Here is a 25010-nt window from a genome sequence, read left to right as displayed (position 1 = left end):
TAAAATATCTTCCCTGATAATAATTGATTTAAAAATTCTTCTCATCTTTTTAGACTACCTAAACATCCAGCAAGAAGAAACTCATTTGATTAATAGACATTGTCCTTGAAAATGCCAATAATTTATTAGCCAGCAGAAAAATGAATTAATAAGATATCTTTCCTCTCACCTTTTTTAGCTGAAAATAGCTACTCTGTGAGAATGCAAATTCTGATTCAGGGAAGGGAAAAGGGGAGAGGTCCTTTTAGAGCACAGAATCCTCCTGGAGTAAGCTTTAATCATGGAGTTCTCTGTGAGGTACTCAAGTAAGATTGCATGTGGAAGCTGGAAAGCCAGGAGAAAGAGAATGCAGAGAATGCCAAGGACATATTTTGCCTAGTTTAAAGCCTAAGTTGTCTAGTTGATCTTAAAGCCAAGGTAAGTGGTTCTTTTCCTTCATATACAAAGGGTCTCTCATGTTAAGAAAACACAATTCAGTCAGAATAAATACGTTTCTGCAGGAAGTACTATTTTAACATGATGGTGCAAAGAGGAGACATCAGAAACACCAAGCATCTGTTCTTAAAGTTTCCAGTTGCCTATACATATAAAATCCCTTTGGGCTAACCAGAGGTGCTATCAAAATGCTTTACTATGTTTAATTATCAATGGCAACAAATGACAACAAATGTTTAGGTATTCATGGATTTAAGAAAATAGGCTAAAGTTTGATTTTCATAAAAGAACTAAAATCATTTTTTTCCCACAAAATCACCAATACCAGCAACACATATTAACTTTCATACAAATGGTTTCCTGAGTTTATTCATAATACTATGTGCTTTAGGACAATAGATTGTTCAGTCTACCTGGGCAAATCTGGTGTTTTTTCTTTGAGAAAAAAATATTATTACAATAGCTTCTCTTTTTGACAATAAAACCCCCAACTTTATTATTAAATACTATCAAGAACCATCAACTAGAAAGAAAAGCAATATAAAATAATTGTTCATGAATCCATTAGAAATCAAAGTATTAAGTCTCAAAGAAAGGATTTGCTTTTATTGGTTAAGAATTAATAGAAACCCCATCAAAAAATGTTCCATTCACATCTGCTTTTGTTGTTCTAGAGTTCTAGCCAAAAAGGACATGATTATGCATCCCTACCTGGGTTCCTTTTGCAGAATGAAGGTGTAATGTATAGCTTTCCCTTATAATAAGGTTGCCCCCTACTACTGTTGTTAAGCCAGCATGTTTGAATTTTCCAGAAGAAAACTCACAATTATTGGGATAATCCACTAATATCTATATCTTTTATACCTTTTCAACTTTCACTGAGTGATAAGAAATTGTGCTATTTGTTGCTTATTTCTGACCATGTTCCTTTCATGAAAGGAGTGTGTGACACAACCTTTTTGAGCAAACTCATTGAAAAATTAAGATCATCTATTTAAAAACTATTGCTCATGTAAAGAGAAAGTTATTTCATGATCATTTTTCATTTTCCAACTTTACTTACTCTAATTCTACTACTACAAAAGCATATATATAAATGGTATCTCTGTTCTGAAAAGTTACATACCAAAATCACATCTCTAAGTGTGTCATATCAATTCTGATAAAAGGCATTACAGCACAAACGAGGAAAATAAGTCAATATGATGACACAAGTACTTATAGTAATAAAGCAAAATGAGGAAAGAAAAAGCTGAACTGGGACAAAAAATCCACACAAGATATGATCCCAGTGTCTTTCTAAATATTATCTTCCATGTAATATTAAGACGTTCTTTAATGTCTTTCAACTATTGCAAAAGACATCTCAAAATATGGACACATACTTTTATATATCACACAAATGAAACAGACCTTTGTGTGTGGAATATACATCACTTACATTATAAAGAGAATTATGTATAGTTTCTTTTATTAAATACTGAAGTTACAAGTCTTCTAGCCTAAACTGTACACTTCAGAGCTCAGTAATCACCCCTCTCTGAACTAAGCAAAATAAAATACACAGTAAACAGTAAAACAAGCACACATAAGTAGATCACTTATATTCAGTAAAGAAAAGTGTAATATCCTCAAGTTTACATTCATGAGTTTTATCTGTCAGTAGTTGTAGCAGCAGCAGTAGTAGTAATGCTATTTAAAGTAGTACTAATGGTATTTTCTTCAACAACACAAAAAGATTCTTTCAAATTCAATCATTTAGAGAAAACAATATATACTACGCAGTGGTTCTGAATCATAAAATTTAACAATAGGACCAATTTGGCCAGACCCTTTTATTATAAATATTAATTTAAAATGTGTTCAAATTTTATGCATATCATTAATATTACTTCCTATTTAAAAAGACAGTTTATCTTCTTGAAGTATAACTATTATGTAGTATTATCTAAAGTTTACTGAAATGCATTATAACTATATCATGTGTGCTAAGCTCACAAGTTCATTACAGTAATATTTCAACTATATAACCATAGGATTAAAGATAAATATGCTACACTGTAATTCAAAGCACAGGGAAATCAAAAAAACAAGAGTGTAGTTCATTATAAAAGGACAGATGATAATTAAATCCAATTGGTTAACCTCAAAGTCAGTTTACATAACATCAAGTTAGTGCCAACACCATATACTTTATTTTCAAAGGCTTAACTATGACCTATTTAGTAGATTATAATACCAATATAAGACCTTTGGCTAAAATTTCTTCACTTGTACTACAATTCCATTTGATGTAAATTTTACAGAAGACTTTATTTCTAGATGAGGCCATTTACGGACAATATACAGGTTTGTCGGCACACATTATCTATGATTTAATTCTTCTGTAAAAACTTTGGCATCAACCATATTAGGAATTCACATATGAGCACAAATGATTTTTTCTCTGGCCCCAAACTACTATGTTTACATTTTAGTAACTACAGAGAATCAAATGAATGGAGTTTACACATAATGACAAGTTTCTACGATACATTTTTTTTTTCGCTTTTCTATAAAAAAAAAAAAAAGACGTCTAACCTTTCAGGATCTAATGTTAAAAAATATTGACATTGCTTGGCATTATACTATTATACTTGCATCTTGACTGTTGGTAATGACTCCTCAAGCCATTATTTTACATAACTAGAAATCTGAAAGAAACTGTAGAAGTTAGTATGTAGAGAATTTGGTAGGACTTTGTAGACACCAATTATATACTTAAATAAATACCTGGACAACATTGAAAAGCAACATAGTATGAAAATTGTGGACCTATATATGTTCTTTTTTTTTATCTTACTCCCCCTTAAAAAAAGGAAGCTTAATCAGAATATTCAAGTAATGTAGTAAAAAACAATGCCTTTGATATACGATTAGACAAAAAGCCACACATTTAATCTTTTCTTCATCCGGATTGGCTGAGGAGCCCTAAAACTTTCAAAGGCCAGTTGATGTTCGCTTTTTCATGCTTCGTCGCTGAGCTAAGCTTGAAGCAGCAACAGGCTCTAGGACTGGTTGAAAAGTCTTGTGAGTCAGGGCAGAATATGTGGCCACCACTGCTCCCTAAAATAATGAGAAATATTACAAATTTAATAACAATCTCTGAAGGTAAGAAAACTTCCACATTGTATCATGAAAAATTTAACTAGAATAGAATTTTTTCCCCCAGGAAACTAATTGAGACTCCATAATATTTGTGTTGATGTTCCTTTGATTAACATCTGACTACTTATATAATTTTTATTTCAATAAATATATTTCTTACAAGTTTTTAAAACTAAAATGTATTATTTTTTCAGTCTTTCAAAACTCATAAAATTTGTTTTTAAATATCTTTTAAAAATTTTTTTAAAATAAAAATTTATTTAAATTGTATATATTTAAGGCATACAACATGTTATCTTGATATACACAGTAAAATGACCACTACAGTCAAGCTAATTAACATATGTCCTCTTTGCATAGTTATCATTTTTATGTGTGATAAGAGTATCTGAAAAACTACTCTTAGCAAATTTCCAGCATTCAGTATAGTATTATTTATTACCTGTACTTAACATCAGACTTCACATTAGACCTCTAGGCTTACTCATCCTACATAACTGTAACTTTGTATACCTTGACCAATATCTCCCCATTTCGACCTTCTCCCTGTCTACTGGTAACCACTGTTCTACTCTCTGCTTTCATATATTTGTTTTTTTTTTTAGATTCCACATATAAGACATATGATGTAGTTTATTTTCTTTCTGTGTCTACATTATTTCACTTAGTATAATGTCTTTGGGTTCATCTCTGTTGTGGCAAATGCAAAGATCTCCTTTTAAAAAGTTGAACAATATTCCATTATATATAATATATTCCATATATACACACACCCCACAATTTATTCTCACATAAATTTGCACTCCCATGATCATTCTAACAATATTCAAAACAGCCAAGATATGAAAACACACCTTAGTGTCCATCAACAGATAAATGGATAAACCACTAAACTTCAAAATCTAGGTTCAATGTCTATAAGTATGGAAACTTTCACCAATGGCTATTAATTCAGGAACCAATAGGCATCTTTTTTCTTTCCCATATGAAACCTGAATTTAGTCTGCACCAAGCCCCAGTATCTCTTAAAGCAAACCAAATATAATCAAGAAAATTTTATGTATCATCAGTAAGGCTGTACATAAAAATGGCTGTTATTTTAAAAAGCACCCCAAACAAAATAATCTATAAATATACTTAAAAAAATAAAGACACTATAAAGTAATTATATGTGTCATCATTGAATGGCATGCAATGGCATGGCATTTAGAAGTGCTTCAAAATATGTTGGTTTTACCTTAACAACATGTGATGTACCATTTCTATTTGGCTGATCATCTGGCAACTGATCTCTGTGGGTTATCCATGAGTGTTTTAATACTTGCTCTGTAGTGTACCGCTGCTGTGGGTCCATATGTAGCATATGGGAAAGCAAATCCTAAATTAAAATAAAAAAATATATATATACATACATATATACAAGAAACTACATACTAAATATCATTAAAGGTTTAAGTAAAATACATAATTTCCCATTTCCTCAAAACATGAAAGTATTGATAGTTTTGGAATCTGTTTAATTTGACCTGTCATTAGGGGGAAAAAATCCCATATACTGCATAGTTAACTGTTAAAAGAGAATGTTGAAACATACTTTTAAAAACATAGCATATACTTATTTATCATTCTAAACTCAAGAAATATCAATTTAGTGGAAGTGGAATGTCGTCAGTAAGGGAGAAGGGAAAGGTAAAGCAGCAGGAGCTACACTGGACTTCACTAGACAGTCAAGTGGATAAAGGAGCTATTGATCTTTGCTGGCAATCTGGGCCCCAAAGTATAAGGTTATCTGTATACAGACACAAATTCATAGAAGGGAGAGTCTCATGTTGATAATATACTCAGTAACTGATGGTTTCCTGTATAAAATACTAAAGAAAGCAAAATATAAACACAAGGTTAGCAGCTGACTGTTAGCATAGCAGTGGTCAGAATATCCTGTTTTTCATCAACGTAAATGTGAATATGCTTATTTTCTCTATGCTGTAATATAAACTTCTGTAGTGAAATCTCATAGTAAAATAGAATTTTAAATTGATTAAAAGATATAACATTTAAAATTAAACAATCTCTATCAAGAATCTTTTATAGAAAGGAGAATTAAACTCTCCTTAACAAGCACCCTCTAAAATAGAAACAAAAGCATTTGTTAAATTACTATCAATAGCAGAAGCAGTGAGAAACTAAAGACTATATAGTAATACCAGAATATGAAGAATAGTGTAACTGATTGAAACTATGTAGAGGAGTAGAACAACCAATCAAAAAAACTATTGGAAAAAGAATGTATGAACAGAAATAAATTAAAAAAATAATATTAAAAAAATACAATGGTGAATTATATAAATAAAACAGACAAATGAAAATCATAAAAATGATTAAAGTTCTAAGGACTTCTGATTCTGGCCAAGATGTAAAACTAGGAACTGAATTCACTCCCCCACCTCCACCTGAAACTCAGCTCCTCCAAAAAAAACTCATAAAATGTAAGAAACAACAGTTTTCAAGAGATCAGATATTAGGCAATGAAGAAAAGTAATCCCTAAAAGATGGGAAACAAATCAAGTAAGTCCTATGATTGCTCTAGCTTAGAACCATGAAAAGAGTTTTCAGGATGTCAGGTAGGTAAAGAAAACTCAGGCAAAGCCTGGAAGATTCCCTGTGTTAAAGAGACAGAAATGAGAATCAGGGGCAGAGAGAACCCTTGTGGGGGTCTCTTTCAGGTGTTTTCACTGCAAACCATATGTGGTTAAAAACAACAACAACAAAACAAAACAGAAGTAATGGGAAGAAGCATATGCAAGGATTAGAGGGAAATGGGAGTCCATGCAGGGTGAGGTATAGTACCTATTCCCACCAGTCAGACAGGAAAACCTCAAATTCATGAAGTATTTGTTAGAGAAACTGAAAGAAACCTGCTTGAGTAATAGTGACTATTCCTAGATTAAACACTGCTCTAGTCCTGCCTAAAATATCTTAAAAGGAAAACCCAGAAGTAACACATTGTTTCCCCTAATTTAACTGTGGTCCAGAAAACAGTTAAAGATTAGTAATTCAAAAGCATTTAACACTCACCAAGGTAAAATTCACTATGTTGTGCTTCTTATCCAAAATTATAAGGCATATAAGAGAAGGAAAATAGAATGTGTAATGAAAAGAAAAAAATTAGTCAAAATTGACCCACAGCTGACATATATGTTCAAAAGTTAAGTAGAGAGACATAGAAGATATAAAAACAAATAAAACAAATGAAAACTAAAATGTGAGACAAAAAAAAAAAGGACCAAATAAGATTAATGGCAAATTTAATATGTCAGGTCAAAAGATTGGTAAAGACACAGCAATAGACACTATAAAAAAGTATAAAACAAAAAAGCAAAAGAGCAGAGCATCAGTGAGCTATGGAACAACAACTAAAAAAGTACACAAACACAATCGGAGTCTCAGAAAGTAAGAGGGAAGAAGAGAATACATGAAGAAATAATGCCACTAAAATTACCAAATTTTATGAAAACTATGAACCCACAGATCTAAGAAGCTAAATGAATCCCAAGTACAAGAAATAAGGAAAATTACATCAAGGAACATCAAACCAAATTGCTCAAAACAGAGAAAACTTAAAAAACTGAGTAAAGAAGGCTTGTTACATATAATGAAACAAAGATAAAAATAAAAGCCCAATAGGCTGCCCTATGCATCAAGCTGCCCTGAGATATGACCATGCCCACCAGTGGTGGGGTGCCAGTCCTAGGTTCACCCAGGTCCTGCAGACAGCCACTCTGGCCCCTGGTCCCACCCACTAGCAAGCCAGCACCAGCTCTAGGACTATTGGGGCTGAACAGCCAGTCATGCCAGGACTGAGCAAGCCATCAACAACCACATGAAATGGCCTGGCAGCCAACTGGGCTGGAAGCCAGCCTGGCTACCAGTACGCCCAGAGTGAGTGGTTTTATAATAAGAGAAGGACCCACACAGCACACATATGGGTCATGTGTAGGGTATATAGCTCTTGTGAATAGAGTGGAGTATGTTGATTGGCACCATAGGCTATCTGCTATGTAATTCCACTTTGTGAAGATGAGCAAACATAACTGACCTACTTAACAAATACAAATAGATACAGAGAACTGGGCAAAATGAGGATACAAAGGAATATGCTCCAAACCAAAGAACAAGATGAAACTCAGAAGAACTAAACAGAGTAGAGGAGAGCAATCTATCCAACAAAGACTTCAAGGTAATGATCATAAAAATGCTCAGTGAACATGGGAGAGAATAATGGATGAAAAGGGCAAGAAGTCTAACAAAGAGTTACAAAATATAAAGAACCAAATGGAACAGAAGAATACAATAACTGGAAAACATAAAACTAGAAGGAACCAAGAGTACATCACATGATACAGAGAAACAGATAAGTGAACTGAAAGATAGAATAATAGAAACCACCAAAGCTGAACAGAAAAAAGGAATTTAAGAAATGAGGATAACTTTTTGGAACAATACAAAGAGTAATAATATATGCATCATATGGGTCCCAGAATGAGAAGAGAGAAAGGCACAGAGAATTTATTTGAAAAAATAATAGCTGAGAATGCCCCCTCTATGGAAATGGAAATGGACACCCAGGAAGCAACAGAGTCCAAAACAAGCTAAACGAAGAGAGACTTTCACCAAGCCTCACAATAACCAAAATGGCAAAATTATAGATGGAGAATCTTAAAAGTGGCAAGAGAAAAGCAACTAGTTATATACAAGCAAATTCACATAAGACTTTCAGTTGACTTTTCAGTAGACCCTGCAAACCAGGAGTGCCTTAAAGTGATGAAAGGACAAAACATACAACCAAGACTACTATACCCAGCAAGGCTATCTTCAGATCTGAACTGGAGAGAATGTTTTACATAGAAGCAAGCACTAAAAGAGTTCAGCACCACTAGACCAACAGCTCTCTAAGAAATGCTAAAGGGATTTCTCTAAGTAGGAAAGATAAGACCCAAACTAGAAATATAATAATCACAGAAGGTAAAATCTCACCAGTAAAGGAAAACATAAAGATCAGTCACTTATAAAATTACAAGGAAGGTTAAAAGATAAAAGTGGCAAAATATACACACAAACTAATTAAGAAATACAAAACACATGCAAAATATGATGTTTAAAAACATTAAATGTAAGAGGAGTAAAAATGCAGGGTTTTTAGATGAGTTCAAACTTAAGACATCATCAACTGAAAACAATCATATATATTATAAAATATAAATATCAAGGTAAGAAAGCAAAAATGTGTAATAAATGACACAAACACTCACACAACGAGAGACAGAGATAGAAAGAGAAAGGAATCCAAATATAACACTAATTATAGTCATCAAATCTCAAGGGAAGAAAGCAAAAGATGAAGAAAAAAGGACAAAAACAACTAGAAAAAAATTGACAAGATAGCAGTGAATACATACCTTCTGATAATTATTTAAAATGTAAGTGTTGCAATCAAAAGACATAGCAAGGGGCTGAACGAGTGAAAAACAAGATCCATCTATATGCTGACTCTAAGAGACTCACTTCAGATGTAAACACTGACAAAAACTTAATGTGAAGGGATTTTAAAAAAGCATTTTATCCAGTTGGGAACAAAAGAAAGCTAGAAATTCCAGAAAGATGGCAGAGGAGCAGGTGGATATGGAGTACATCTCTCTCCACAGATGCATCAGGAACACACCTTCAGATGCAGATTTCACAGAACACCAGCTGAGAGCAGGCAGGAGTCCCTCACCACTAGAAAGGAATACACAGATCCACACAAATCTTGGCAGGATGAAGGAAGGAAGGGAAAAAGAGGAGAGTGAGCAGGACTGGACCTGAATCCAGGGGTGAAGGAATTGAAGTAGGGGTCAGATCCCCACATCAGGGCAATTGTTTGGGACAGAGGAGAAGCATCTGAGGCTGTGGGAGAGTGCAACAGCTGATCTGTGACAGTCTAAATGGAGTGAGAACCACACAGACAATCCTTGCTGCAATACTATATTCCCTGGAAAGGGACCCAAGTCCCCTGGAATGCATGGTAGCAGGGAACTGGGGCGTAGGGATTGGAAACCAATCTTAGGGCAAAGGTTGCTGTTGATTGTGGTAAGAAGGCCTGAGGGGAAGTAAGGGAGGAGATCATAGTGGGGAATGCCTTTGGAGGAAAGCTGGGCAGCTATGGAGGCAAAGTGATACTGCTGAGTAATGTGCAGACAGTGGAGCCATCAATGTAGCCTCTCTCCCCCCACATGCCAGTGCTGGCAGCTGACCAACAAAGACCCCACAGAGGGTGGCCCTTTAAGTACTTGACAAGCTGAGCAATAAAGATCCCAACCTAGGAGATCCTTGAGAGCCTGCTGCACCAAGCAACAGAGAAGGACCAACCAGGGAGGCCCTTGGAATGTCAGCTGCCAGAGGCTAGAAAAAGACTCTAATATTGCCACAGCTGCAGAACCTCAGGCTGCCAGTGTTCATGCATACTTGGCGCTAACAGGGTCCCTGTGATCCAAGCGCTGCACCACCTCCACATCTGGTCCTCACTAGGCAAGTAAGTCTCAGCACAGCCTCAGGAACAAGCTCCTGTGGATGACTCACATGCAGAGGTGGGGATAAAACCACACTGAACTCTGGGGGCAGTGTGGCTAAGGAAGAGGATCAAAAACCTTCCCACCAGCTGTACAAACTACAGATGAAATTCACACAATCAACTAGGACAATGTGAGTTCCCACAAAAGAAAACCACTAGCTCTGGCAGCTGTGGACACTGGAGGCAATAACACAGAGTGGTAGGTCCAGATTAGAGTCTGAGCTGCCCCCACAGCAGGCCCAGAGACCAGCCCATTATCAGAGGATACTCTAGGGGTAGGAGGTGAACTATGACTCAGTGAGGGAAAGGACAGTCAGCTGTGAAAAATATTTCTTCTTCTTCTTATATTTTGATTTGTTCTATAGTTGGTTCTGGATTTTTTTTCTTTTTTCTTCTCTTTTGCTGTGGCTGTTGATTTATTTTTACTATTAATTCTATTCAAGCTTTTGAAAACTTTTTTTAATCACACATTTATTTCCTTTATATACTTCTACTGCTATGTGGCTTTTTGCACTTCTGTGGACATTTTTATTCTTTTAAAAATTTTTGTGCTTATAGTTTTTGTTTGCTTTTCTTATTGTTCTTGATGTAGTTATTCATTGATATATATATAAATCTTTTTATACACTTCTATTTAACACAGCCTTTCTACTGTTTTCTCTGTTTTATTTTCTTTCTTTTCATTCTTTATTTCACCACATTTGTCAGTTTGTTTTGTTTTCTTTATTCCCCAGTTGGCACTCTGCTTTGGTTTTGTTTTCTGGTTTGCATTTTAGTTTTATTTTTAATTGATCAATAACATTTTTGGTTTCCTTTGCTCGGCAGGTCACTCTCTTGTACTTTCTTTTCTTTGGACTGTTTTGGTTGGGTTTGTGTGTGTATACATGTGTGTGTGTTCCTTTGTTTTTGTTATTATTTGTCTGATTTTGTATTTACCATTTGTCTGGGGTTTGTCTTCTATTTCTTGTTTTTGTGTGTTTGTTTTAATCCCCTTTAATTCCATAACAAACAGATTGTGAAATTTTGGTTCCCTGGCCAGAGATCAAGCCTGAGCCGTTGGAGAGGGAGCACTGTCCACTACACTAGACTGCCAGAGAACTCCTGACCCCAGGGAGTATTAATAAGTGAGAACTCCTATGAAGGTCTCCACCTGATAAGACTCAGCATCACCCAAATGCTGGAAGCACGCAGAGCAGGATGCCTCATGCAAACAAGGAAGACAAAAACACAAACTCAATCATCAGCAGACAGGCTTCCCATAAAAGCCCCCAAACACAGCCCCTCACACAGCCTTGCTCATGAGAGGGGAAAAAAAAAAAAGCATCTCTGCCCACCAGAATGCAGGTACAAGTTCCTCCCAACACAAAACCTACCCAAACTACTGGACCAACCTCACCAACTGAAGGCAGAGACCCAAAAGAAGAAGGAATATGACCCTAAAACTTGGGAAAAGGAGAACTCAGAAGAAGTTAGAAATAAAAATGAAAAGACAGAGAAAACTGAAGGAACAAGGTAAAAACTCACAGGACCAAATAAACGAAGAGGAACCAGGCAAACTACCTGAAAAACAATCCAGAGTGATGATAGTAAAGATGTTTCAAAACCCTGAAAACAGAATGGAGAAAATGCAAAAAACAATTAACACACTTAAACAAGGACCTAGAAGAAATAAAAAGTAAACAAACAGAGAGGGATAATAAAATTACTGAAATAAAAACTACTCTAGAAGGATCAATAGCAGAATAACTGAGACAGAAGAATGGATAAGTGAGCTGGAAGACAGAATTGTGGAAGTAACTCTGCTGAACAGAAGAATAAAGGTAAAGGAATGAAAGAATCAAAAGAATTGAGGATAGTTTAAGAGACCTCTGTGACAATATTAAATGGACCAACATTCAAATTATAGAGTTCTCAGAAGAAGACGAGAAAAAGAAAGGATCAGAAAAAATTTCTGGAGATTATAGTCAAAAACTTCCTTAACATAAGAAAGGAAGAAATGGTCAATCAAATCCAAGAAACACAGAGTCCCATACAGGATAAACACAAGGAAAAACATGTTGAGACACATACTAATCAAGCTAACAAAGACTAAACACAAAGAAATAATATTAAAGGCAGGAAGGGAAAAACAACAAGCAACATGCAAGGGAAACCCGATAAGATTAACAGCTGATCTTTCAGCAGAAACTCTGGAGGCCAGGAGGAAACGGCAGGATATACTTAAAGTGAAAGTCCCTCAGTCCTGTCCGAGTTTTTGTGACCCTATGGACTATACAGTCCATGGTATTCTCCAGGCCAGAATACGGGAGTGGGTAGCTTTTCCCTTCTCCAGGGGATCTTCCCAACCCATCGATTTAAACGAGGTCTCCTGCATTGTATGTGGATTCTTTACCAGCTGACCCTTGAGGGAAGCCCCTCGTGGGGCTTAAAGTACTAAAAGCAAATAATCAACAGCAAGATTATCCAGCAAAGATCTAATTAAAAATTTATGGAATCACCAACAGTTTTACAGACAAGTAAGGGTTATGAGAAATTAGCACCACCAATCAGCTTTATAATAAATGTGAAAGGGACTTCTATAGGCAGGAAACACAAGAGAAGGAAAAGATATGCAAAAACAAACCAAAATCAATTAAGAAACAGCCAAGAGAAACATACATATCAGTAATTATTTTAAATGTAAATGGATTAAATACTCAACCCAAAAGACACAGACTGGCTAAATGGATATAAAAAAGACCCATATATATGCTGTCTACAAGAGACCCATTTCAGACCTAGAGACACATACAGACTGAAAGTGAGAGGATGGAAACAGATAGTCCATGCAAATGGAAATGAAAAGAAAATTGAAGTGGCAATTCTCATATCAGACACAATAGACTTTAAAATAAAGAATATTATAAGAGATAAGGAAGGACACTTCATAATAATCAAGATATAAATTCAAGAAGATGTAACAACTGAAAATATTTATGCACCCAACACAGGAGCATACACTCCTCAATACATAAGGAAAACACTAATAGACAAAAAAGGGGAGATTGACAGTACCACAATAATAGCCTAGTATTATAGTGGGACTTTAACAACCCACTTAAACCATTTGACAGATCTTCAGAACAGAAAAGTAACAAAGGAACACAAGCTTTAAATGACACATTAGACCAGATGGACTTACTGATTTCTTTAGGACATTCCATTCAAATGAAAAGAATATACTCTCTTTTCAAGTACACCTGGAACATTCTCCAGGATAGACATTTTGCATCACAAGTTAAACATCAGCAAATTTAAGAAAATTGAAATTATATCAAGCATCTTTTCAGACCACGATGCTATGACACAAAATATTACAGGAAAAAAAGAACACTGAAAAAAAAAAGGACATAAGAGGTTAAGCAATATGTTTCTAAACAGTGAACAGGCTACTGAAAAAAATTAAAAGGGAAATCACAAACTTCCTAGAAACAAATTACAATGAAAACATGATGATTCAAAATCTATCAGTTCAGTTCAGTTTAGCCGCTCCATTGTGTCTGACTCTTTGTGACCCCATGGAGTGCAGCACACCAGGCCCTCCTGTCCATCACCAACTCCTAGAGTTTACTCAAACTCACGTCCATTGACTTGGTGATGCCATCCAACCATCTCATTCTCTGTCATCTCCTTCTCTTGCCTTCAATCTTTCCCAGCATCAGGGTCTTTTCAAATGAGTCAGTTCTTCACATCAAGTGGCCAAAGTATTGGAGTTTCAGCTTCAGCATCAGTCCTTCCAATGAATATTCATGACTGATTTCCTTTAGGATGGACTGGTTGGATCTCCTTGCAGTCCAGTGAATTCTCAAGAGTCTTCTCCAACACCACAGTTCAAAAGCTTCAATTTTTCAGTGCTCAGCTTTATTTATAATCCAACTCTCACATCCATACATGACTACTGGAAAAACCATAGCTTTGACCACACAGACCTTTGTTGGCAAAGTAATGTCTCTGCTATGCTCTCTACGTTGGTCATACATTTTCTTCCAAGGAGCAAGTGTCTTTTACTTTCATGGCTGTAGTCACCATCTGCAGTGATTTTGGCCCCTCCAAAATAAAGTCTGTCACTGTTTCCATTGTTTCCCCATTTATTTGCCATGAAGTGATGGGATAAAATGCCATGATCTTAGTTTTCTGAATGTTGGCCTTAAAAAGATAACATTTTCACTCTCTTCTTTCACTTTCATCAAGAGACTCTTTAGTTCTTTGCTTTCTGCCATAAGTGAAGTGAAGTTGCTCAGTCGTGTCCAACTCTTTGCGACCCCATGGACAGTAGCCAACCAGGCTCCTCCATCCATGGGATTTTCCAGGCAATAATTCTGGAGTGGGTTGCCATTTTCTTCTCCAGGAGATCTTCCCGACCCAGGGATTGAACTCGGGTCTCCCTCATTGTAGGCAGACGCTTTACCATCTGAGCCACCAGGGAAAACTGCCATAAGGGTGGTGTTATATGCATATCTGAGGTTATTGATATTTCTCCTGGTAATCTTGATTCCAGCGTGTGCTTCATCCTTTCTGGTATTTCACATCTTGTACACTGCATGTAAGGTAAAAAAGCAGGGTGACAATACACAGCCTTGACATACTCTTTTCCCAATATGGAACCAGTCTGTTGTTCCATGTCCAGTTCTAACTGTTGCTTCCTCACCTGCATACAGATTTCTCAAGATGCAAGTCAGGTGGTCTGGTATTCCCATCTCTTTCAGAATTTTCCAGTTTGTGGTGATCCACACAGTCAAAGGCTTTGGCATAGTCAATAAAGCAAAAGTAAATGTTTTTCTGGAACTCTATTGCTTTTTCGATTATCCAGCAGACGTTGGCAATTTGATCTCTGGTTCCTCTGCCTTTTCTAAATCCAGCTTGAACATCTGGAAGTTCATGGTTCACATACTGTTGTAGCCTGGCTTGGAGAATTTTGAGCATTACTTTGCTAGCAGGTGAGATGAGTGCAATTGTGCAGTAGTTTGAGCATTCTTTGGCATTTCCTTTCTTTGGGACTGGAATGAAAACTGACATTTTCCAGTCTTGTGGCCACTGCTGAGTTTCCCAGATTTGCTGGCATATTGAGTTTAGCACTTTAACAGCATCATCTTTTAGGATTTGAAATGGCTCAATGGGAATTCCATCACCTCTACTAGCTTTGTTTGTAGTAATGCTTCCTAAGGCCCACTTGACTTCGTTTTCCAGATCTGGCTCTAGGTGAGTGATCATACCATTGTGATTATCTGGGTCATGATCATCTTTTTTGTATAGTTCTTCTGTGTATTCTTGCCACCTCTTCTTAATATCTTCTGCTTCTGTTACATCGATACCATTTCTGTCCTTTATCGAGCCCATCTTTGCATGAAATGTTTCCTTGGTATTTCTAATTTTCTTGAAGAGATCTCTAGTTTTCCCCATTCTATTGTTTTCCTCTATTTCTTTACACTGATCACTGAGGCAGCCTTTCTTATCTCTCCTTGTTATCCTTTGGAGCTCTGCATTTAAGTGGGTATATCTTTCCTTTTTCTTATTTGCTTCTCTTATTCTCACAGCTATTTGTAAGGCCTCCTCAGACAAATATTTTGCCTGTTTGCATTTCTTTTTCTTGGGGATGGTCTTGATCTCTGCCTCCTTTCGCAATGTCATGAACCTCCATCCATAGTTCTTCAGGTACTCTGTCTATCAGATCTAATCCTTTGAATCTATTTTTCACTTCCTCTGTATAACTGTAATGGATTTGATTTTGGTCATATTGGAACGGTTTAGTGGTTTTCCCTACTTTCTTCAATTTAAGTCTGAATTGGGCAGTAAGGACCCAGGAATCAAGATCAAAAGCAACTGCTTCTTAGAATAAAATGACAAACCATTAGCTAGACTCATCAAGTAAAAGGGGAGAACAATCAAGTCAACAAAATTAGAGACAAAAAAGACGTTACATGAGACAATGCAGTCATATAAATGATAAGAAATTATTACAAGCAAATATATGCCAATAACCTTTTATTTCTTATTCTTCTCTGATTGCCTTCTTTGATTGCCTGATTTCTTCCAGCAACCTGGAAGAAATGAAAAGATTCTTAGAAATGTTCAACTTTCCAAGACTGAACTGGGAAGAAATAGAAACTATGAATAAGCCAATCACAAGCACTGAATTTGAAACTGTGATAGATAAATTTCCCCAAACAAAAGCCCAAGGCTAGATTACTTCACAGGTGACTTCTATCAAGCATTAAAGAAAAGCTATCACCTACTGTTCTGAAACTCTTTCAAAAAATTTCAGAGGAAGGCACACTTCCAAACTCATTCTACAAGACCACCATTACCCTGATACCAAAATCAGACAGAAACATCACATAAAAATAAAATTATAGGCCAATATCACTGATTAACATAGATGCAAAAGAGCTCAACAAAATTCTAGCAAAGAGAATTCAACAACACATTATAAAGATATTACACTATGATTAACTCAGGTTTATCCCAGGGATTCAAGGATTCTTCAAATACAAATCAATCAATGTGATACATCATATTAACAAACTGAAAGATAAAAGCCATAATATTATCACAATAGATGCAGAAAAAGTTTTCAAGAAATTTCAGCACTCATTTATGATTAAAAACTTCAAAAATGGGCACAGAGGGAACCTACCTAAACATAATAAAGGCTATATATGATAAACCCACAGAAAACATTATTCCCAGTGGTGAAAAACTGAAACCATTTCCTCTAATATCAGGGAAAAGAAAAGGGTGCCACTCTCTCCAGTATTAATAACAAAGTTTTTGAAGTCCTCACTAAGGCAATCAGAGAAGAATAAGAAATAAAAGGAATCCAGATTGGAAAAGAAGATGTAGAACTCTCCCTGTTTGCAGATGATATGATACTATACAGAGAAAACCCTGAAGATACTACCAGAAAATTACTAGAACTAATCAGTGAATTTAGTTAAGCCACAAGATACAAAAGCAATACATAGAAATCACTTGTATTCCTATACACAAACAATGAAAATCAGAAAGAGAAATTAAGAAATCAATTCCATTTACCACTGCAACAAAAACAATAAAATACCTAGTGATAAACCTACCTAATGAGGCAAAAGATCTCTACACAGATATTACAAGACACTGATGAAAGAAATCACAGATGACATAAACAGATGGAGAGATATTCCATGTTCCTGGGTTGGATGAATAAATGTTGTGGAAATGACAATACTACCCCATGCGATCTACAGATACAATGCAATCCCTATCAAACTACCAACAGCACTTTTCACAGAACTAGATGAAAATATTTCACAATTTGTATGGAAACACAAAGAACCCGAATAGCCAAAAAAATCTTAAGAAAGAAGAATGGAGCTGGAGGAATCAACTTTCCTTATTTCAGACTATACTACAAAGTTACAGTCATCAAGACAGTATGGTACTGGCACAAAAACAGAAATATAGACCAGAGGAACAAGATAGAATGCCAGGAGATAGACCTGTGCACCTACAGACAACTTATCTTTGACAAGGGAGGCAAGAATATACAATGGATAAGGTAAGATCTCTTCAATACATGTTGCTGGGTAAACTGGACAGCCATGTGATATGAATGATATCAAAGTATCAAAAGAGTGATATCTGAATCCTTCCTAAGAAGATACACAAAGACAAACTGAAAATGGATTAAAGACCTAAATAAATGTAAGACCAGCCTATTAGAAACTCTTAAAGGAGGACATTCTTTAAGGTAAAATAGTCTGTGACAGAAATCATAGCAAGATCTTCTATGATTTACCTCCTAGAGTAATGAAAATGACAACAAAAATAAACAAGTGGAACTGAATTAACCTTAAAAGCTTCAGCACAGCAAAAGAAACTAAACAAAGTGAAAAAAACCCTCAAAATGGGAGAAAATAATTGCAAATGAAACAACTGACAGAGGATTAGTTTTCAAAATATACAAGCAGCTCATGCAATTCAATACCAGAAAAATAAGAAACCCAATTAAAAAGTGGGCAGAAGATCTATACAGACATTTTTCCAAAGAAGACATACAGATGGCTAATAAAGACATGAAATGATCCTCAACAACTCTCATTATTAAATAAATGCAAATGAAAACTACAATGAGGTATCACCTCAGACCAGTCAAAATGGCCATCATCAAAAAATCTATAAGCAATAAATGCTGGGAAGAGTATGGACAAAAGAGAACCCTCTTGCATTGTTGGTGAGAGTGCAAACTGATACAACTGATAGAAAGGACAGTATGGAGATTCCTTTAAAAAATAGGAAGAAAACCACCACCTGACCCAACAATCCTACTACTGGGGATATACCCTGAAAAAACCATAATTGAAAATGGCACATGTACCCCACTGTTCATTGCAGCACTATTTACAATAGCTAGGACATGGAAGCAACCCAGATGTCCATCAACAGATGAATGGATAAAGAAGCTGTATCATATATATACAAAGAAATACTACTCAGGCATAAAACGGAATGCATTTGAGTCAGTTTTAATGAGGCAGACGAACCTAGAGCCTCTTATACAAAGTTAAGTAAGTCAGAAAGAGGAAAATTTTGTATACTAATGCAGATATATGGAATTTAGAAAGATGGTACTGATGAACATATTTGCAAAGCAGCAATGGAGATGCAGACATATAGAAGAGACTTGTTGACACAGAGCAGGGAAGGAGAGGGTGGGACAAATGGAGAGAGTAGCAGGGAAACATATACATTATGATATGTAAAATAAATAGCCAGTGGGAATTTGCTGTATGATTCAGGGAGCTCAAATTGGCATGCTGTGATAACCTAGAGGGGCGGGATGGAAGTTCAAGAGAGAGAGAACATATGTGTATCTATGGTTTATTCATGTCAATTTATGGCAGAAACCAACACAATATTGTAAAGCAATTATTTAAATTAAAAAATAATTAAAATGTCAAAATTTAAAAAAAGACCTAAGTTTTAATAAATGCAAAAACTGTACTATTGATGAATCTTTTGAAAACGAAATTAGAAATGTAAAATAACTAGTGCCATTAGCCTCTGAGGGGCTTGAAAATGTAAAAAAAAAAAAGTCTTTAAGAACAGGCTAGAGTCCATGGGGTCACAAAGAGTTGGACACAACTTAAATGACATAGCATACACACACAAGAAAACAACTATAAAAAAAAACCCATGTGGAGTCTAAACAACATGCACTAAACAACCAAGAGATCATTGAGGGAATAAAAACATAACTAGAGACAAAGGAAAACAAAAACACAATCAACAATTCATAATCTACGGGCTATAAGGAAGCAAGCAATAAAAATGGCAAACAATCTACCTTTATATTTAGAAGGATTAGAAAAGGAAGAAATGAACAAATTCTTAGAAAGATACAACCTTCTGAGACTGAACCAGGAAGAAAAGGAAGAAATAGAAAATATGAAGAGATCAATTACATGTGTAGAATCTGTTATTTAAAAACTCCCAAAAAAACAGCAGTGATATTTTCAAAGAACTAGAACAAATGATGGCAGCAGGGGTGTAGCTCAGTGGTAGAGCACATGCTTAGCATACACAAGGCCCTAGGTTCAATTCCCAGCATCTCCATTTAGGAGTTCTCCCTCATTGGGGGCCACTGGAAGAGACATTTAAAAACTCCCAACAAAATGTTCATGGTATTTTTAAAAGAACTAGAACAAATGATACTACTAAAATTAATATGGAATCATAAAAGATCCAGAATTGCCAAAGCAACCCTGAGGAAAAAGAACAAAGCAGGAGGCATAATCAACCTTCTCAGACTTCAGACAATACTTCAAAGCTACAATAATCAAAACTTCATGGTACTGGCACAAAAACAGACATACAGACCAGTAGGACAGGACAGAAAGCACAGAAACAAATCCATACACCTATGGAAAATTAATCTTTGACAGAAGAGTTAAGAATACACAATGGGGCAAAGACAGTCTCCTCAGCAAGTGATGTTGGGAAAGCTGGACAGTTGCACATGAATCAATGAAATTAGAACATACGCTCACACCATACACATATATAAACTCAAAATGGCTTAAAGAATAAATATAAGACAAGACACCATAAAACTCCTGGATGAGAACATAAGCAAAACATTCTATGACATAAATTGTACCAGTGTTTTCATAGGTCAGTCTCCCAAGGCAACAGAAATAAAAGCAAAATTACATGCATATGACCTAATCAAACTTATAATCTTTTACATAGCAAAGGAAATCCTAAAAAATAAAAATAAATAAAAGACAACCTACAGACTGGAAGAAAATATTTGTAAATGATGTGGCCCAAAAGGCTTTAATTTCTAAAATATACAAACAGCTCCTACAATTTAGTAACAAAACAAATAACTCAAATGGAAAATGAGAAGAACACCTAAATAGAGTGGTCCACAACATTTTTGGCACCAGGGATTGAGTTCATGGAAGACAATTTTTCTACAGACCAGGGGTGGGAAGGTTGGCTTGGGGATGATTCAAGTGCATTACATTTTTTTGTGCTTTATTTCTAACCTAATGCTGCAGATGATCTGACAGGAGGTAACAGTCCGAGGTCTGGAGGTTGGGCACTCTTGCCTAAATAGAAATTTCTCTGAAGAAGATATGAAGATGGCCAAAAGGCAAAAAAAAGATGCTCATCATCACTAATTATTAGATAAATGCAAATCAAAACTATAATGAGGTGTCACTTCAAACCAGTCAGAACTAAAATGTCTAAAAATAATAAATCCTAGAGAGGGTGTGGAAAAAAGAGAACTCTTATGCTGCTAATGAGAATATAAATTGGTGTAGCCATGATGGAAAACAGTATAAAGGTACTCAAAAAACTAAAAATAGGGGTGCCATATGATTCAGCAATCCTGGGCATATACCCAAACAAAAGTATAACTCAAAAAGATACATTCACCTCTATGTTCATAATAGCACTATTTAAAATATCCAAGACAGGGAAGCAACCTAAGTGTCCATCAATAGATGAGTGGTAAATAAATAGTGGTATATATATACAACAAAATATTACTCAGGCATAAAAGGAATGAAATATGCCAACTGCAGCAACATGGATGGTCCTAGAGATTATCATGCTGAGTGAACTAAAGAGAAAGACAAATATCACATGATATCACTTATGTGTGGAATTTAAAATAACAAATCCACGAAAAAAATATGACTCACAAATATAGACTTCTGGTTTCCAAAGTAGGGGGGGCAGGGGAGGGAAGGATTGGGAGTTTGGGATTAACAAATGCGAACTACTGTAACCAGAATGGAAAAAACAAGGTTCTACTATGCAGCACAGGGAACCTCCTAAGAACTTCCCTGGAGGTCCAGTGGTTGAGAATCTGCCTGCCAATGCATGGGAAATGGGTTCAATCTTTCCTCTGGGAAGATTCCACATGCCACAGAGCAATTTAATTAACGTGCCATACCTACTGAGCCTACACAATCTAAAGCCTGTGCTCTGCAGCAAGAAAAGCCACTGCAAAGAGAAGCCCATGTACCACAACTAGAGAGTAGCCCCCACTCAGTGCAACTAGAGAAAGTCTGCATGCAACAATGAAGACCCAGCAGAGCCATAAATAAATATTTTTAAAAATCCTAAAGAGGCTACCAGAAAACAACTAGACCTCATCAATGAATTTGGTAAAGCTGTATAATATAAAATTAATATAAAGAAATCTCTTGCATTCCTATATAACAACAACAGAATATCAGAAAGAGAAATCAAGGAAATAATCTCATTGGCCATCACATGAAAAATAATAAATTATCTAGGAGTAAACCTACCTAGAGAGGTGAAACCTGTACTCAAATAACTATAAGAAACTGTTGAAAGAAATGGAAGATGACACAAATGGATGGAAGGATATACAATGTTCTTAGAATGAATCAATACTGTGAAAACAACTATACTACCCAAGTCAATCTGTAGAGTCAATGCAATCCATATCAAATTACCAATGGCATTTTTCACAGAACTAGAACAAAAAATTTTTAAATTTGTATGAAAACACAGAAGACCCCAAACAGCTCAAACCATCTTAATGGATCTGAAGCAATAACATGTCCTGACTTCAGGCTATACTACAATGCTACAATCTTCAAAAAACTATGGTATGGGCACAAAAGTGGACATATATTGGGTTTGCCAAAAAGTTCCTTGGGATTTTTCCATAAGATGATTCTAGTTGCACTTAGTTGTTTTTAACCTCACTTGAAACAATTTTATTAGATTGTATTGCACAAGTTTCATATTAGTGAGCATTAAAAAAATGGTGAATTTTTCTATAGCCATTTTAATATTGAAGAGAAGAGAAATGGAAAAAAAAAACATTTTTGACATATTAGGCTTTACACTTTCAAGAATGGTAAAAATGCAACAGAAACTCAAACAAAAGATTGGTGCAGTGTATGGAGATGGTGATGTGACTGAACATGTCCAAAGTGGCATGTGAAGTTTTGTGCTGGAGGTTTCTTGCTAGATGATGCCCCACAGTCAGGCAGACCAGTTTAAGTTGATATCAAACAAACTGAGACATTAATTGACAACAAGCAACATTATACCACATGTGAGAGAGCCAACACACTCAAAATATCCAAAATAAGTGTTGAAAATCACTTGCACGAGCTTGGTTATAGTAACTGCTTGACGTCTGGGTTCCACATAAGTTAAATTAAAAAAAAAAAAAAAACAACCTTCCTGACCTTATTTCCACATGTGATTCTCTACTGAAACATAATGAAAATGTTGCGTTTTAAAAATAAATTGTGACAGGTGATGAAAAGTGGATACTTTACAATAAAGTGGGACAGGAGACTGCGGGGCAAGTGAAATGACCCACCACCAACCATACCAAAGGCCCACTTTCATCCAAAGAAGGTGATGAAAGGAGTCCTCTATTATGAGCTCCTTCCAGAAAACCAAATAATTAATTCCAATAAGTACTGTTTCCAATGAGGCCAACTGAAAAGTACCTGTAATCAATCAACAGAAAACATATAATCTTCCATCAGGATAATGCAAGATGCATGCTTTTTTGAGGACCAGGCAAAACCCATTACAGTTTGGCTGGGAAGTTCTGATTCATACCAGAGAAGGCAATGGCACCCCACTCCAGTACTCTTGCCTGGAAAATCCCATGGATGGAGGAGCCTGGTGGGTTGCAGTCCATGGGGTCGCTGAGGGTTGGACACGACTGAGTGACTTCACTTCCACTTTTCACCTTCATGCATTGGAGAAGGAAATGGCAACCCACTCCAGTGTTCTTGCCTGGAGAATCCCAGGGATGGGGGAGCCTGGTGGGCTGCCGTCTATGGGGTAGCACAGAGTCGGACACAACTGAAGTGACTTAGCAGCAGCAGCAGCAGCAGCAGTGGAACAAAGCAATGAATATGTTGTTCAATAAAGTTCTTGGTGAAATTGAAAAATATATCTTTTATTTTTACTTTAAAAATGAAGGAACTTTTTGGCCAATCCAATAATAGATCAATGGAATAAGATAGAAAGCCCAGGAATAAACATGTACATCTATGGTTAATTAATCTGTGACAAGGGAAGTAAGAGTATAGAATGGAGAAAAGACAGTCTCTTTAATAAGTGGTGCTGAGAAAATGGGACAACTACATTCTTTTCATGTAAAGGAATAAAACTAGGGCATTTTCAAACAATATGTATAAAAATAAACTCAAAATGGATGAAAGATCTAAATGTAAGACTGGATACCATAAAACTCTTTGAGGAAAACAGGCAGAACACTCTTTGACATAAATTGCAGCAATTTTTTTTGGATCTATCTATTAGAGTAATGGAAATAAAAACAAAAATAAACAAATGGGACCTAATGAAACGTAAAAGCTTTTGTACAGCAAAGGAAGACATAAACAAAACAAGAAGACAAACAATGGACTGAGAATAAAATATCTGCAAATGATGTGACCGACATGGGATTAATCTCCAAAATAAACAAACAGCTCAATATCAAAAAAGCAAACAACGCAATCAGTAAATGGGTGGAATATCTATAGAGACATTTATCCAAAGGAGACATTCAGATGTACAAAAGGCACATGAAAAGATGATCAATATTGCTAAGTAACAGAGGAAATAAACATCAAAATTATAATGAGGTATCACCTGACACCAGTCAGAATGGTCAACTAAAAGTCTACGAATAATAAATGCTGGAGAGGGTGTGGAGAAAAGGAAACCATCCTACACTGTTATCGGGAATGTAAACTGATGCAGCCATAATGGAGAAGAGTATGGAGGATTCTCATAAAAACTAACAATTAGTGTTGCCATATCATCCAGAAATCCCATTCCTGGGCATATATCAGAAGAAAACCATAATTTGAAAAGATACATTCACCCCAATGTTCACTACAGCATTATTTAATGTAATAGCCAAGATATGGGAATAACCTAAAGGTCCATTGACAGATGCATGGATATGGATGTTGTGATATACACACACACGTATATACACATAAAGAAATAGTACTCAGCCATGGAAAAGAATGAAACAATTCCATTTGCAGTAATGCAGATGGAATGAGAGATTATCATACTAAGTGAAGTAAATCAGACAGAGAAATACAAATACCATATTATATCATTTATGTGTGGAATCTAAAAAATACAAATGAATTTATTTACAAAACAGACTCACAAACATAGAAAACAAACATGGTTACCAAAGGAGAAAGGTTGGGGGGAGGGACCAACTGTGAGTTTTGGAGTAACATATATATACTACTAAATATAT

General features: G+C 35.7%; 1 protein-coding gene across 3 annotated transcripts in view; it reads right to left on the bottom strand.

The window, feature by feature from the left end:
- Positions 1 to 772: 772 nt before the first annotated feature.
- Positions 773 to 25010, bottom strand: part of RPS6KA6 (ribosomal protein S6 kinase A6) — a 177159-nt gene continuing 152921 nt past the window's right edge. For all 3 annotated transcript variants that reach the window (XM_040265626.1, XM_040265628.1, XM_040265627.1), the window contains 2 exons: positions 4820 to 4960; positions 773 to 3540 (listed from right to left, as the gene is read on the bottom strand). In XM_040265626.1, the coding sequence (XP_040121560.1) occupies positions 3415 to 3540; positions 4820 to 4960 (267 nt within the window). In that variant the 3' untranslated portion in view covers positions 773 to 3414. The remainder of the gene's footprint in view (positions 3541 to 4819; positions 4961 to 25010) is intronic.

Source organism: Oryx dammah, unplaced genomic scaffold (assembly GCF_014754425.2).
Source record: "Oryx dammah isolate SB20612 unplaced genomic scaffold, SCBI_Odam_1.1 HiC_scaffold_23, whole genome shotgun sequence".
NCBI lineage: Eukaryota > Metazoa > Chordata > Mammalia > Artiodactyla > Bovidae > Oryx > Oryx dammah.
The sequence above is the reverse complement of the archived record's forward strand: the minus strand, read 5'-3'. Positions and strand labels throughout refer to the sequence as shown.